This window comes from Scomber scombrus, chromosome 6 (assembly GCF_963691925.1).
Source record: "Scomber scombrus chromosome 6, fScoSco1.1, whole genome shotgun sequence".
NCBI lineage: Eukaryota > Metazoa > Chordata > Actinopteri > Scombriformes > Scombridae > Scomber > Scomber scombrus.
In genome coordinates, this window is record NC_084975.1 from 2001432 (window position 1) to 2016734 (window position 15303).

Sequence of the window (15303 nt, forward strand, 5' to 3'; positions counted from 1 at the left end):
CATCTGTCCTACTTCCAGCTCAGGGAGGCGACTTCCCTGCAGCAGGAAATTTACGATGTTCCTCGGAGAGTTGCGATGGTATTTCTGGAGCCTGCGGAGCGATTGGTCTGATGCGGCTCCGCTACCATAAATAGGGTTCGGCTTAGTGCTGAGCGTGCACTTCACACCTTATATACCCTGTTTAATCTTTACTGTTCTGGACTTGCCAGTGTCTTCCCCCCCTTCTTCTTCTTCTTGCACCTTCCACCTCACGTTCTCACGTTCAGTAGGTGAGAGGCTTCATTCGCTCCGGTAGGAAACAATACTGACTCACGCTGTGTGGGGTTTTTCAGGGTTGCACAGGTGGGACTTTTAGTGTTTGGGGTTTTTCTTTGTTGTGTGTATGAAGTAAAGGTGGAAGCTGCAGGTGTGACCTCTGACCTCGGAGGCTTTGCAGAGGGTTTGCACAGCAGCTGAGACTTGTTGGACTTTTTTTGTCAGTTGTGAAATAACAGCAGGACCTTCAAGGAGGTTAAAAAGATTTGGACTTAAAAACTTGAAGCTCGTCTTTGATTCATTTGGTGGTAGCCGGGTTTGTTTTTTAATCTGAAATACAGAATTTGGATGTTGTGTTTTGGATGTTTTGTGAAGATTGCATGGTGCTAGTGACACTTTTAAGGTTTAATATTGACGGATTAAAGTCGGTTGCACTTTATTTAATGTCTGTAAAGTTTAAATAATGTCTAAAAAGTGTCCAAAATGGCAATTTAAACGTCATTATTCTCTCTTGATATATGTTAAACGTGTGCATGTTTTGCAGCAGTTAACTAATTAAACTCTCCAGTTTCACTTCAATTGGCACCAAATTGATAAACTTCTTTCCATTAAACCTTCGTGGGAATTATTGGGAAACTACACAGCTGCAGATTTCTGTGATTTCGGCTCATAATGAGGTTTTTTTTTAAACTTTAATTAGCCTTATTTTGGTCAATTAATACAATTTTAATGCATTTATAATATAAAACAGACATGATATATATTTATTTACATCAGGATTTAGAGTTACATCTGTTTTTTTAACTTTAATTAGTTTTAATTAATACCATTTTAATGCATTTATAATATAAAACATATCAGATTTTGTCAGTTCATCATTTTTTATGGTGACAGAGACACAAATTTGATGTTTGACATGAAGAAAAATCTGAAAATATGAGTAAAAAACGTCTAAAATCATCCAAATAAACAGTCAGCACAGGAGGTTAATGATTTACAGATTAATAATGTTCATTTAGATGCTTTGTTGTGATTCTCTGCAACTATTTCCTTCCATGTGGAGACTTTTAATCCCTGCTGTGTAACCGTAGATTACTTGTAGAAATACAGATGATCTTTAGTTGATCTTTGTGACCCTTCAATCCCTCAAAGCTTCGGCATTGACGTGTTAAGACATTTTTTAATAGATTCTAATTCCTCACATTGTGACTAAAGACACCTGAACCTGTTTTTTTTTTTTTTTTCTCTCTGGGACACGCCTCGGTGTCAGCCGCTCGTTTGCATGCCAGCAGGATGTCAGTATTGGTGTTAACGGCTCTCACCACGTGCTTAGCGCCACATTTGGGTTCTCCGTCGGTGGCATTTCGTGCCTCGGGTCTTCATGTTTTAAGACTCAGGGGGGGGGGGGGTGACTCTTCTCTGGCATCTGACCCCTCCCAACGTCCAAAATTAGCTGGTTTGTGATCGCTGGCAGTGAAGCGTGTCGTGTTTCCTGTGCAGGCCAAAGGGTTCGCTAATCGATAAGCAAGCTGCCGGTTCAGTTGAGTCCAGATCTTTAATGTTTGACTGTGTTTAACTTGTGTATCATGTTGAACTGATCAGTGTTTTCTGTCTCTGAACAGGGTGTGAACATCACAAACAGCCATCATGTCTGAGTGAGTATATCATCATCTTCTTCTTCTTCTTCTTCTTCTTCTTCTTCTTCTTCTGTGTATAAGAACTCATCTAAGCTGCTTTGAAACAGTTGTAACAGCCCTTTAAATTACCCTTAAACACATTTTAGACTCATTTTACCAGGTTAAACTCATTGGGAGGAAGGGAGGAGTTGGCTTAATATTAGACGTCTGTAACTTGCTTCTTCTTCTTCTTCTTCTTCTTCTTCTTCTTCTTCTTCTTCTTCTTCTTCTTCTTCTTCTTCTTCTTCTTCTGTGTATAAAAACTCATCTAACTCAAGCTTTAATACAACTTTTGCTGCTTTAAAATAGTTGCAACAGCCCTTTAAATGACCCTTAAACACATTTTAGACTCATTTTACCAAGTTAAGCTCATTGGGAGCAGGGGGAGGAAGGGAGGAGTTGGCTTAATATTAGAGGTCTGTAACTTGCTAATCATCATTGAGGAAATTTTGGATTATGCATAACATATAATCTAAACATATATCTCATTTAACGGCTCTAATTAATTGAGTTAATTGATGATTAATCAGCAAAAACACAGGAATTAATCTCATATAATTAATCTTTGCTGCTAAATTCTCGATTTATCTTGTGTGGATTGGCCCCTAATCTGTTGCTTTAAAGATAAATTATTGTGTTATAATCTCATATTTCATCCACAGTGTAATTTAATATCAGTTATGAGTAAAAACAAAGAAGAAAATCAGACTTTTAAAATTCGAATTTTGCTGAATTTAAATCCAAATAAATCCATTATTTATTACTAGAAACCAGACCAGATGTTATTATTATATATTTATCTTCATTCATCATTGATAATTAAAACTGAATAAATAAATAAATAACATAAATATCCCATAACATTTAAATATAGAAAGCTGCAACTGTTCAGTCAATGAATCAATTAGTTGACAACTATGAAATTAATCACCAACTATTTTAAGCTGCACTCAAAATAGAATATTTAGTCCCTGAACTATGAACTAGTCCTTTATAAACTGAATATCTTTGACATTTGAGACGTTTGATGACGTCATCGTCGACTTTAAGAAACATTTTTCATAATTTTCAGACATTTTACAGACAAAAAAATGACAAATTAAACATATAATTAACCAGCAGATTAATTAATAATGAGAATAATCATTATTTTGCAGCTTTGTATAATATAACACACTAAAAACATGCATAATATATATTTATTTACATCAGGATTTATAGTTACATCCGTTTATTTAACTTTAATTAGCTATATTTTGGTCAATTAATACAATTTTAATACATTTATAATATAAAACATACATGATATATATTTATTTACATCAGGATTTATAGTTACATCCGTTTATTTAACTTTAATTAGCTATATTTTGGTCAATTAATACAATTTTAATACATTTATAATATAAAACATACATGATATATATTTATTTACATCAGGATTTACAATTACATCCGTTTATTTAACTTTAATTAGCCTTATTTTAGTCAATTAATACACTTTTAATGCATTTATAATATAAAACATATCAGATTTTGTCAGTTTATCATTTTTTATGGAGACAAAGACACAAATTTGATGAATGACATTAAGAAAAATCTGAAAATATGAGCAAAAAACATCTAAAATCATGTTTACGGACAAAACAACTAATCGATTAAACAAGATAATAAACCAGCAGATTAATTAATGATGAGAATAATCATTATTTGCAGCTTTGTCTAATATAACACACTAAATTCACCCAAAAACATACATTTATATATTAATTTACATCAAGATTCACAGTTACATCCGTTTATTTAACTTTAATTAGCCTTATTTTGGTCAATTAATACAATTTGAATGCATTTATAATATAAAACATAGCAGATTTAGTCAGTTAATCATTTTTCATGGAGACAAAGACACAAATTTGATGAATGACATGAAGAAAAATCTGAAAATATGAGCAAAAAACATCTAAAATAATGTTAAAATCATCCAAATAAACAGCATAAAAGGTAAAAATGATCATAATTAACGTTAAATTAACATTTTGAGATGAATATTAACACACAGGCGTTTAGTTTCCGTGACGACCTGATGAAATGTCAGAGGATGAACTCTGGTTGGGTCGGCGTGTTTGTTTCTAAACTGAGCCGAACAGATGTTAGAGACAGATTTAAGGTCAGAGCTTCAGATGACAAGCAGCTGGTGTCTGTGAGGACGTTAAAGCAGGCGGAACAGGAAGGAGAAATATTAGAGGTTATTTACCTTTCTAGAGAGCAGGTTGTAATACAAGGGTCTAACTAATGGAGGCAGTAGAGGATCAGGTTTGGGAGAAAGGAGAAAGCTTCTTAACCTTCCTGTCGTCCTCCCGGGTCAAATTAACCCCGTCTGTTTTGACTCTTCCTTCTTTCCTCCCTTCCTTCCTTCTCTCTTTCTTTCCTTCCTTAGCTCTTTCTTTCCTTCCTCCCTTCCTTCTTTCCTCCCTTCCTTCTTTCCTCCGTCCTTCTTTCCTTCCTCCCTCCTTCTCTCTTTCTTTCCTCCCTCCCTCCTTCCTTCCTTTCCTTCCTCCCTTCCTTCTTTCCTCCCTCCTTTTCTCTTTCTTTCCTCCCCCTACCTTCCTCCCTTCCTTCTTTCCTCTGTCCTTTTTTCCTTCCTTCTTCCCTTCCTCTTTTCCTTTCTACCCCCCTCCTACCTTCATTATTTGCTCCATCCTTCCTTCCTTTCCTTCCTCCCTTCCTTTCTTCCCTTCCTTCCTCCCTTCCCTCCTTCCTTCCTTCCTTCCTTCCTCCTTTCCTCCCTTCCTTCTTTCCTCTGTCCTTCTTTCCTCCCTCCCTCCTCCCTTCCTTTCCTTCCTCCCTTCCTTCTTTCCTCTGTCCTTCTTTCCCTCCTTTCCTTCTTTCTTCCTTTCTTTCTTTCCTTCCTTCCCTCCTTCCCTCCTTTCCTTCCTTCCTTCCATCCTCCCTCCTTTCCTTCCTTCTCCCTCCTTTCCTTCCTTCTTCCTCCCTTCCTTCCTTCCTTGACTCGAGGACAACAGGAGGGTTAAATTCAGTAACTGAGACTGAGTTTTATCACAATATTTCAAAAGCAATACAGCATATATAAATAAATATAATATATATATATAATAAATAAAGTATATAATAACAAACAGAGGCAGTTAAATGTGTATTAAAGTGCAATTAACGTATATAATAAGTAATGCAATATTATTTATTATTATTTTAATGCAATATTAATAAGTTTTATATCAGTTTTTCAGAAGTTTGCAGCTTGTTTTCCCTCCTTTACTAATGTCTTTACTCCTCACTGTAACTGTACATGTCTATATTTGTGCCAGCTGTAATTTAATATTATATTATTATTATATTATTATTATTTATGCTTCACTTCCTCTGATTGCATGAACAACTGAAACCACAGAGAGCTGTGAGAGCATTCTGCTGCCACCTCAGCTGCTAACTCAGCTGCTAGCTCGGCGGCTAACTCAGCTGCTAGCTCGGCGGCTAACTCGGCTGCTAGCTCAGCTGCTAGCTCGGTGGCTAGCTCGGCAGCTAACTCGGCGGCTAGCTCGAGGCTAACTCAGCTAACTGGCTACCTGCAGACTGTAGTAGTAGTGTGCGCTGAATGTATTTATACTTCTACAGTTTTTCAGACCCGCCCATTAAATCCAGACACAGAAATGTTGAAACACAGTTTATGCTAAGCCTAGCTCCACAATTCAAATCTAAATGGTTGAAATGCTTTTTACACCTTTTTTTTAGAAATACATTTATGACCTATTTAATGTGTTTAGAAGAAAATGTCTGAATTCACTTTACACTGTCTTTAAATGTTGAGCTTTTTTAAAATAAATGACATGAATGAATGTTTTAATCTACTTTTCATTTAACAAACAGCGGAAAGAAAATGACATCCAGCCGCAAGCATCATCTGAAGGTGAGAACGGCACCTGCTTTATTGTTCTGTTGTTGTTGTTTGAATGTTAGTGAAACGTTAAAACCCGACTCTTATTGTTGTTGTTGTTTTTTTTAATCCTTCCTTGCAGAGTTTGATGCTTCAGATCGCGGCCGGCTGGATCGAGCAGGAGAAGAAAGATCTGGTGGTGGCGAAGGAAGCTTACCTGGCTGAGAGCTGCCCCAAACCCGACCTGCACGGAGACCAGGCCGCCCTCATGGTGAGAACATCGGAACGGTTTTAACACAAGATATAAGTTACGATTAGTTACGATTAGTTATGATAAGATATGAGAAAGATAAGATATAAGTTACGATAAGATACGATCAGTTACGATAAGTTACGATAAGATATAAGTTAGACCAGGCCGCCCATATGGTGAGAACATCGGAACGGTTTTAACGTGAGATATAAGTTACGATTAGTTATGATAAGTTATGATAAGATATGAGAAAGATACGATATGATATAAGTTACAATAAGATATGAGATGAGATATAAGTTACGATAAGATACGATAAGATATGAGAAAAATAAGATACTATTTTAAGTTACGATAAGTTACGATCAGTTACGATAAGTGAGAAAGATATGAGATGAGATAAGATATAAGTTACGATAAGTTACGATAAAATATAAGTTAGACCAGGCCGCCCTCATGGTGAGAACATCGGAACGGTTTTAACGTGAGATATAAGTTACGATAAGTTACGATAAGATACGAGAAAGATAAGATATAAGTTACGATAAGATATAAGTTACAATAAGATATGAGAAAGATATAAGTTACGATAAGATACGATAATATATGAGAAAGATGAGATGAGATATAAGTTACGATAAGATATAAGTTACAATAAGATATGAGATGAGATATAAGTTACGATAAGATATGAGAAAGAAAAGATACGATACGATATAAGCTAAGATATAAGATAAGATATAAGCAATACAATAACATATAGTAATATACGATCTGATAAGAAAAATATGATTAGATGTGATTCAGTAAGATAAGATAAAAAAATAAGATATCAGATACAATACGATACGATAACATACAATACAATAAGATATGAAATAAGATATAAGATAGGATATACTATATAATGCGATACAATAACATACGGTAATAAACAACACGATAAGATGGATATGATTAGCTATGATACAGTAAGATAAGATAAAAAAATAAGATATCAGATACAATACGATACGATACGATATAAGCTAAGATGCGATAAAATTAGATCAGATAGAAGATACGATCGGTAAGATATACGATATGAAACTATAAAATAAGATAAGATGGGATAAAATGCGTTAAAAGGTATGATAAGATATAAGCTACGATATAAGATAAAGTATATAAGATAAGATGCGATAAATTTGATAAGATACGATACAATGACATATGGTAATATACGATATGATAAGATAAGATAAGATGCGATAATATTAGATAAATATAAGATATGATACGATACGATAAGATGTGATACGATAAGATATAAAATAAGATATACGATAAGATACAATACGATATGATATTAGCTAATATAAGATGCGATAATATTGGACAAGATAAGATACGATAATACTGTATTAGGGGAACAGCATCAAAGGTGACAGTAATAATAGATAGAGCATGAATTTAAAAAAAAAAGAACAATGAATAATAAATAAATACACAAGCAATAAAAACATAGTAAAAAATAGTAACATTATGTAAATAAAAAGAGTAATATTAGTGTCACAGTTTATATTTTATGTCTTCGGGTGAAAAAATGTGAAATATTCAATGTTGTTTTAAACTGAGTTATTATATTTTATTGCAAATATATAAATACAGTTATTACACATCAAAAATCAGGAGACATATAATATAAATCCTGACATAAGTAATTATTGTTTCCTGAATTTAAAGAGTTTAATATATAGAAAAAAAATAAGAAATTTCAGTTTTAAAGAGGCAAAAAATTAAGTTACGATCTAATATTCAGATAAATATGATTTATTTTTATAGACATGTATCAGAAACCCCATTTAACCCTCCTGTTGTCCTCAGGTCAAGGAAGGAAGGAAGGAAGGAAGGAAAGAAAGGAGTAATGAGGGATGGAGGAAAAGAGGAAGGAGAGAAGGAAGGAAGGAAAGGCGTAAGGAGGGAGGGAGGAAAAGAGGAAGGGAGAAAGGAAGGAAGGAAGGAAGGAAGGAATGAGGAAGGAAGGGAGGAAAGAAGGAAAGGAGTAAGGAGGGATGAGGAAAAGAGGAAGGAAGGAAAGCGATAAGGAATGAAGGAAGTAAGAAAGGAAGAAAGGAAGGAAAGGAGTAAGGAGGGATGGAGGAATAGAGAAAGGGAGGAAAGAGAGAAGGAAGGAAGGAATGAGGAAGGAAGGAAGGTAGGAAAGAAAGAAAGAAGGAAGGAAGGAAAGGAGGAAGGGAGGAAAGAAGGAAAGGAGTAAGGAGGGATGAGGAAAAGTGGAAGGGAGGAAGGAGATAAGGAAGGAAGAGAGGAAGGAGAGAAGGAAGGAAGGAAGGAAGGAATGTGAATAAAGAATATTAAAAAGATATTTAACTGAATTAAACAATTAAACGTGTTCAGACTCAGTTTCTATATTATATTTATTTATATATTTATATATATTATAAAAGCTGCATTTCTTTCTAACATCACGACACAACTTAGACATTAATGGACTCATTGTTTGTGTTTATTTTGCTGCAGGAATAAAAAAAAAAATACATAATATTAGTCGAGTTTTTTATATATATTTTATTGTAGGATATTGTTGCTCCTGACTGGCAGAGCTCTGTCTGTATGTGATAAATAAATAAACAGCTGATTCAAGTGTTTGTTTGTAAACAGGAAATCTGCAAGAAGATCGGCCAAGCTCTCGACAAGATCGATGAGACGAGGTACGACTGTGAGTCCAAAGTGACGAAGAGCGACAAAGAGGTGAGTCTACTCTACCTTCCTCCCTCCTTCTCTCTTTCTTTCCTTCCTTCTATCCTCCCTCCCTCCTTCTCTCTTTCTCTCCTCCTCCCTACCTTCCTCCCTTCATTCTTTCCTCTGTCCTTCTTTCCTTCCTTCCTCCCTCCTCGTTCCTTCTTTATTCCCTCCCTCCTTCCTTCCTCCCTTCCTTCTTTCCTTTCCTTTCCTCCCTTCCTCCCTTCTTTCCTTTCCTCCTTTCCTCCCTTCCTCCCTCCTTTTCTTCCTTCCTTCCTCCTTTCCTTCCTTCTTCCTCCTCCCTCATTCCTTCTTTCCTCCGTCCCTCCTACCTTCCTTCCTTCCTTCCTTCTTTCCTCCGTCCTTCCTTCCTTTCCTTCCTCCCTTCCTTCCTTCCTCCCTCCTTTTCTTCCTTCCTTCCTCCTTTCCTTCCTTCCTTCCTTCCTTCCTCCCTTCCACCATCCTTTCTTCTTCCTTTCCTTCTTTCCTCCGTCCTTCCTTCCCTTCCTCCCTCCCTTCCTTTCCTCCCTTCCTTCTTTCCTTTCCTTTCTCCCTCCTTTTCTTCCTTCCTTCCTCCTTTCCTTCCTTCTTCCTTCCTCCCTCCCATCCTTCCTTCCTCCTTTCCTTCTTTCCTCCGTCCTTCCTTCCCTTCTCCTTCCCTTCCTTTCCTTCCTTCTCTTTCCTCCGTCCTTCCTTCCTTTCCTTCCTCCCTTCCTTCCTTCCTTCCTCCCTCCTTTTCTTTCTTCCTTCCTCCTTTCCTTCCTTCCTTCCTTCCTTCCTTCCACCATCCTTCCTTCCTCCTTTCCTTCTTTCCTCCGTCCTTCCTTCCCTTCCTCCTTCCCTTCCTTTCCTCCCTTCCTTCTTTCCTTCCTCCCTCCTTTTCTTCCTTCCTTCCTCCTTTCCTTCCTTCTTCTCCCTCCCATCCTTCCTTCCTCCTTTCCTTCCTTCTTCCTTCCTTCCTTCCTTCCTTCCTTCCTTCCTTCCTTCCATCTTTCCTTCCTTCCTTGACTCGAGGACATCAGGAGGGTTAAAATATTAAAAGTTAAAGTATTACAGTAAAAGTTAATGAATATATACAGTTAGCTAGTTTAGTCCAGTGGTTCCCAACCTAGGGGTGGGGCCCCTCCAAAGGGTCAGCAGATAAATGTGAGGGGTGATGAGATGATTAATGGGAGAGGAAAGAAGGGAGGAACTGTACTACAGTAGAGTACAAGTACTTCAAACTGTACTACAGTAGAGTACAAGTACTTCAACTGTACATGATTAAATGTACTTGTACTACCAATGAACAGTTTATATTGGTGAAGTGAACTGTGATTTTCTCTGAAACTGACTCACTTGTCTTAATCTTTAACTTAAAATAAACAAAACATTTTAAGGTGAACATTTGGTTCAGTTCTTTCCTAATTCTTGATGTCGCTCACTAAAGCTGCAACTAATGATTATTTTATTTATTAATTACTTTTTTCTAACCCTAACCCAACTATCTGGCATTTTACATAAAGAATGATAGATGCACATAGATTCCTCCCTCCCTCCCTTCCAACCTCCCTCCTTTCCTTCCTTCTTCCTCCTCTCCTTCCTACCTTCCTTCCTCCCTCCTTTCCTTCCTTCTTTCTATTTTCCTTCCTTCTTCCTCCCTTCCTTCTTGACTCGAGCACACCAGGAGGGTTAAAAGAAATAAACCATCATGAATCATCTGTAAACTCAGTGATGATGTTTCTGTGTGTGTGTGTGTGTGTGTGTGTGTGTGTGTGTGTGTGTGTGTGTGTGTGTGTGTGTGTGACCAGATTGACGATCTGAAGCTGAAGGTAGTAGAGTTGGCCGGAGTGAAGAAGCCGGCTCTGAAGAAGGTGCGCATGTCAGCTGACGCCATGCTGCAGGCTCTGCTGGGTGGGAAACATAAGGTCACCATGGATCTGAGGTCCAACCTGAAGCAGGTCAAGAAGGAGGTCAAAGAGGAGGTGAGGATCCGGAGCAGAGCGATGATCTCAGGCTCATCACAGGAGCTCAGATCTGTTAGTTTAACTCTTTACAGCAGCGGGGGTCAAACATGAGGCCCGTGGGCCAGAACCGGACCGCCAAGGGGTCCAATCCGGCCCCTGTCTTCTTTTCCTTCTTTCCTTTCATCCTTCCTTCATTTCTTCATGTCTTCTTTTCCTACTTCATTCTTTCCTTCCTTCCTTCCTTTCTTCCTTCCTTCTTGTATTCTCTTCCTTCCTTACATCTGTCTTTCTTCCCTTCCTTCCTTCCTTCCTTCCTTCCTTCTTGTCTCATCTTCCTTCCTTACATCTGTCTTTCTTCCCTTTCTTCCTGTCTTCTTTTCCTTCCTTCCTTCCTTCCTTCCTTCCTTCCTTCCTTCCTTCCTTCCTTCCTTCCTTCTTGTCTTCTCTTCCTTCCTTCCTTCCTTCCTCCTCGTCTCATCTTCCTTCCTTACATCTGTCTTTCTTCCCTTTCTTCCTGTCTTCTTTTCCTACTTCATTCTTTCCTTCCTTCCTCCCTCCCTCCTTTCCTTCCTTCCTTCCTTCCTTCCTTCCTTCCTTCCTTCCTTCCTTCTTTCCAGCTTTCCTCCCTTTCTTTTTTCCTTCCTTCCTTCCTTCCTTTCTTCCTTCCTTCCTTCCTTCCTTCCTTCCTTCCTTCTTTCCAGCTTTCCTCCCTTTCTTTTTTCTTTCCTTCCTTCCTTCTTTTTAATAATCCGGCCCTCATCAGATCATATTGTTCTTTACATACTGATCATATTCTGACTCATAATTCATCTCAACACCAAATCACATTAATCATTAATAACATGTTTAATTAATCCTTAGACAGACATTCATAGATCACTATTTATAGGATATGAATAATACAACATGTTTTAATGGCATTTTGTACATTTGTTTATATAAAAATGTGAATCAGCTGCACAAACAATGTTAAAAAGTGATGCATTTTATTTCTATTTTAATATATTGTGGGTCACATTAGGAAAGGCAGCTTTATTTATTTATCACATTTACTATTTTTGTTGTTTTTTTATTATTTGAAATGACTGAATGCTCCTGAAAATGTCAAATGGTGTAACCACTAAAGAATGATAAATATTACATATTTTATCCTCCTGGAGAGAAAGAAAGAAAGAAAGAAAGAAAGAAAGAAAGAAAGAAAGAAAGAAAGAAAGAAAGATAAAGGAAGAGGAAGGAAAAGAAAAAACAAGAAGGAAGGAGGGAAGGAGGGAGGAAGAAGGAAGGAAAGGAGGGAAGAAGAAGGAAGGAAAAGAGGGAGGAAGGAAAGAAGGACAGGAGGGAGGAAGGAAAGGAGGAAGGAAAAGACGGAGGAAAGGACGGAGGAAAGGACGGAGGAAAGGACGGAGGAAAGAAGGAAGGAAAGAAGGAGGGAGGGAGGGAGGGAGGGAGGGAAGGAGGGAGGAAGGAAGGAAAGAAGGACAAAGGAAAGAAGGAAGGGAGGAAGGTAGGGGGGAGGAAAGAAAGAGAGAAGGAGGGAGGGAGGAAAGAAGTAAGGAAGGAAGGAAAGGAGGAAGGGAGGGGGAGGAAAGAAAGAGAAGGAGGGAGGGAGGAAAGAAGGAAGGGAGGAAGGAAAGGAGGGAAGGAAAGAAGGAGGGAGGGAGAAGGAAGGACAGAAGGAAGGAAGAAAGGGGGATGGAGGAAGGAAAGAAGGAAGGGAGGAAAGACAGAGTAAGGAAAGGAAGAGAGAAGGAGGGGGGAGGAAGAAGGAACAGTCAAAACAGAGGGGTGATTTTGACCCGGGAGGACGACAGGCAGCTTAAAGTGAAGTAAAGAGGTTTTGTTGTCACGGTAACGAGTCTTTGTGTTAACGAGTCTTTGCGTTAACGAGTCTTTGTCTCTGCTTCTCTCCAGTCGACAGAGCAAGTGGGCGACTGGCGTAAGAACATTGAGGATAAGGCTGACAGGAAGAAGATGTTCGAGACTTCCTAAACGGCTGGTGGACCGTCGGCATGGCGACAGCAGGGAAGACGTTTTGTGTCCGAGGTCTGAGTGACTGAATGTGTCTCTATAGGGACGAGAGCTTTTTTGTTGTCTTTTTGGTTGTTTTGTGATACCGTCGCCGCTCCGTGAGACACTGAACTGAAATCAAGTTAAAATAAAAAAAACGTCATCATTGTACTCAGGGTAAAAAAAAAAAGAGAAAAAAGAACAAAGGAAGAAAAAAACATCTGGCAGAGAAACATGTACAGGTTTTCATTAGAAATAAATCTTTTAAATAAGACCAAGAAGCTTCTGTTCACTACTTTTCTTTTTCACCACACACACACACACACACACACACACACACACACACACACACACACACACACACACACACACACACACACACACACCACACACACACACAGCCTGGCAGTGGTGAATGTTAGTCATCTGTTTTGACTGTTCCTTCTTTCCTTCCTTCTTTCCTTCCTTCCTTCCTTCCTTCCTACCTTCCTACCTTCCTCCCTTCCCTCTTTCCTACCTACCTACCTACCTTCCTTCCTTCCCTCCTTCCTTCCTCCCTTCCCTCCTTCCTTCTTACCTTCCCTCCCTCCTTTCCTTCTCTTTCCTTCTTTCTTTCCTCCCTACCTCCTTCTCTCTTTCTTTCCTCCCCCCTACCTTCCTTCCTTCCTTCTTTCCTCCCTCCCTCCTTCCTTCTTCCTCCCTTCCGTCCTTCCGTCCTTCCGTCCTTCCGTCCTTCTGTCCTTCTTTCCTTCCTCCCTTCCCTCCTTCCTTCTTACCTTCCTCCCTCCTTTCCTTCCTCCTTCCTTCTCTCTTTCTTTCCTCCCCCTACCTTCCTTACTTCCTTCTTTCCTCCCTCCCTCCTTCCTTCTTCCTCCCTTCCATCCTTCTGTCCTTCTTTCCTTCCTTCCTTCCTTCCTTCCTTCCTTCCTTCCTTCCTTCCTTCCTTCCTTCCTTCCTACCTTCCTCCCTTCCTTCCTTCCTTCCTTCCTACCTTCCTACCTTCCTTCCTCCTTACCTTCCTTCTTCCTCCTTCCCTCCCTCCTTTCCTTCCCCCCTTCCCTCCTTTCTTCCTTCTTTCCTCCCTCCCTCCCTCCCTCCCTCCTACCTTCCTTCCTTTCACCCTCCTTTCCTTCCTTCCTTCCTTCCTTCCTTCCTTCCTTCCCTCCTTCCCTCCTTCCTCCCTCCTTTCCTTCCTTCTTCCTAACTTGACTCGAGGACAACAGGAGGGTTAAAATGCACAAATTTATGAATAAAGGTGATTTTTTTTTCAATATTTTGAAAGCCTAAAGTCTAATGAATGTTTTTACATAAAATAATAAAGTAAGAGTTCATTTAATAACTGTTCTGGAGCTTTCTATCACATCACATGATCTTCACCAGCAGATGAAGTTTACCTGGTTGTTAAATGTGGACGAAAAATCCTGAAAATACTAAAAAATCTTAATTTTGATCGTCTGTAAGTGAGTAAACTTCACCTGCAGATGAAGACAATGTGTGATTTGATCAAAAGCTCCACCAGAAAAGCTCACAAATGAACTTTTCTTCGTCTTCTTGACTTTTTCTGCCTTTCAAAAATGTGAAAAAGGCACCAAAATATTAAAGATTTATCATCTCAGAGGACAGAAACATCCAGGAAACAAAGAAATAAAATATATAAAGAACATTTATATGTAAATATGAGCTAATAAATAATAATAAATAATAAAACATATAAAATAATCAAATTTACAGACTTACTGATCTTGTTTCTTCTTCTTTTTTAAGACATTTAAGTGTTTAAATCTACAACTGAGCCTCATTTAAGCTCAACTCAGAGGTTTAAAAAAAATAAAACTTTATATATATATATAAAACACATTTATAAAACATCAAACTATAAAAAAATGACATGTTGGGTTTATTATTTAAGAAAAGAAAGAAAAACTCTACTTAAGGTGGAATTTTAAGGTGGAATTGTTGTTTAAAAAAATGCTGTTCGAAGGACTTCTGGAAGTATGAGACTCGATCCTTTACACACACACACACACACACACACACACACACACACACACACACACACACACACACACACACACACACACACACACACACAGACACACACACACACACACAGACAGACAGACAGACAGACACAGACACACAAAAACACACATGCACACACACACATAGACAGTAAGGACACACACACACACACACACACCACCCCCCCCCCCTCTCTCTCTCTCTCTCTCTCTCTCCAACACACACACTCACACACACACACACACATACACACACACACACACACACAAACACACACACACACACACACACACCCACACAAAGACACACAGACCGACAGACACACGCACACACACACCTCTCTCTCTCTCTCTCTCTCTCTCTCTCTCTCTCTCTCTCTCTGTCTCTCCCCTCCACACACACACACACAACACACACACACACACACACACACACACACACACACACACACACACACCCACCCAGAATCTCGGGGCTGGGCTCGGGTGTATTTCAGGAGCTCAC

The 15303-nt window shown here is 38.6% G+C and overlaps 1 protein-coding gene across 2 annotated transcripts; it reads left to right on the forward strand.

The window, feature by feature from the left end:
* The first annotated feature begins 198 nt into the window (after positions 1-198).
* Positions 199-13046, forward strand: LOC133981677 (troponin I, fast skeletal muscle-like). Of its 2 annotated transcripts, none has more exons than XM_062420494.1 (7): positions 199-291; positions 1878-1910; positions 5820-5859; positions 5969-6097; positions 8744-8833; positions 10615-10788; positions 12682-13046. In XM_062420494.1, exons 2-7 carry the CDS (start codon positions 1903-1905, stop codon positions 12757-12759), a joined length of 519 nt encoding a protein of 172 aa, XP_062276478.1. In that variant the 5' UTR covers positions 199-291; positions 1878-1902; the 3' UTR covers positions 12760-13046. The 2 variants fall into 2 exon arrangements, with proteins under 2 accessions (XP_062276478.1, XP_062276479.1); XM_062420495.1 differs by having other exon boundaries at positions 234-269.
* Positions 13047-15303: the final 2257 nt, after the last annotated feature.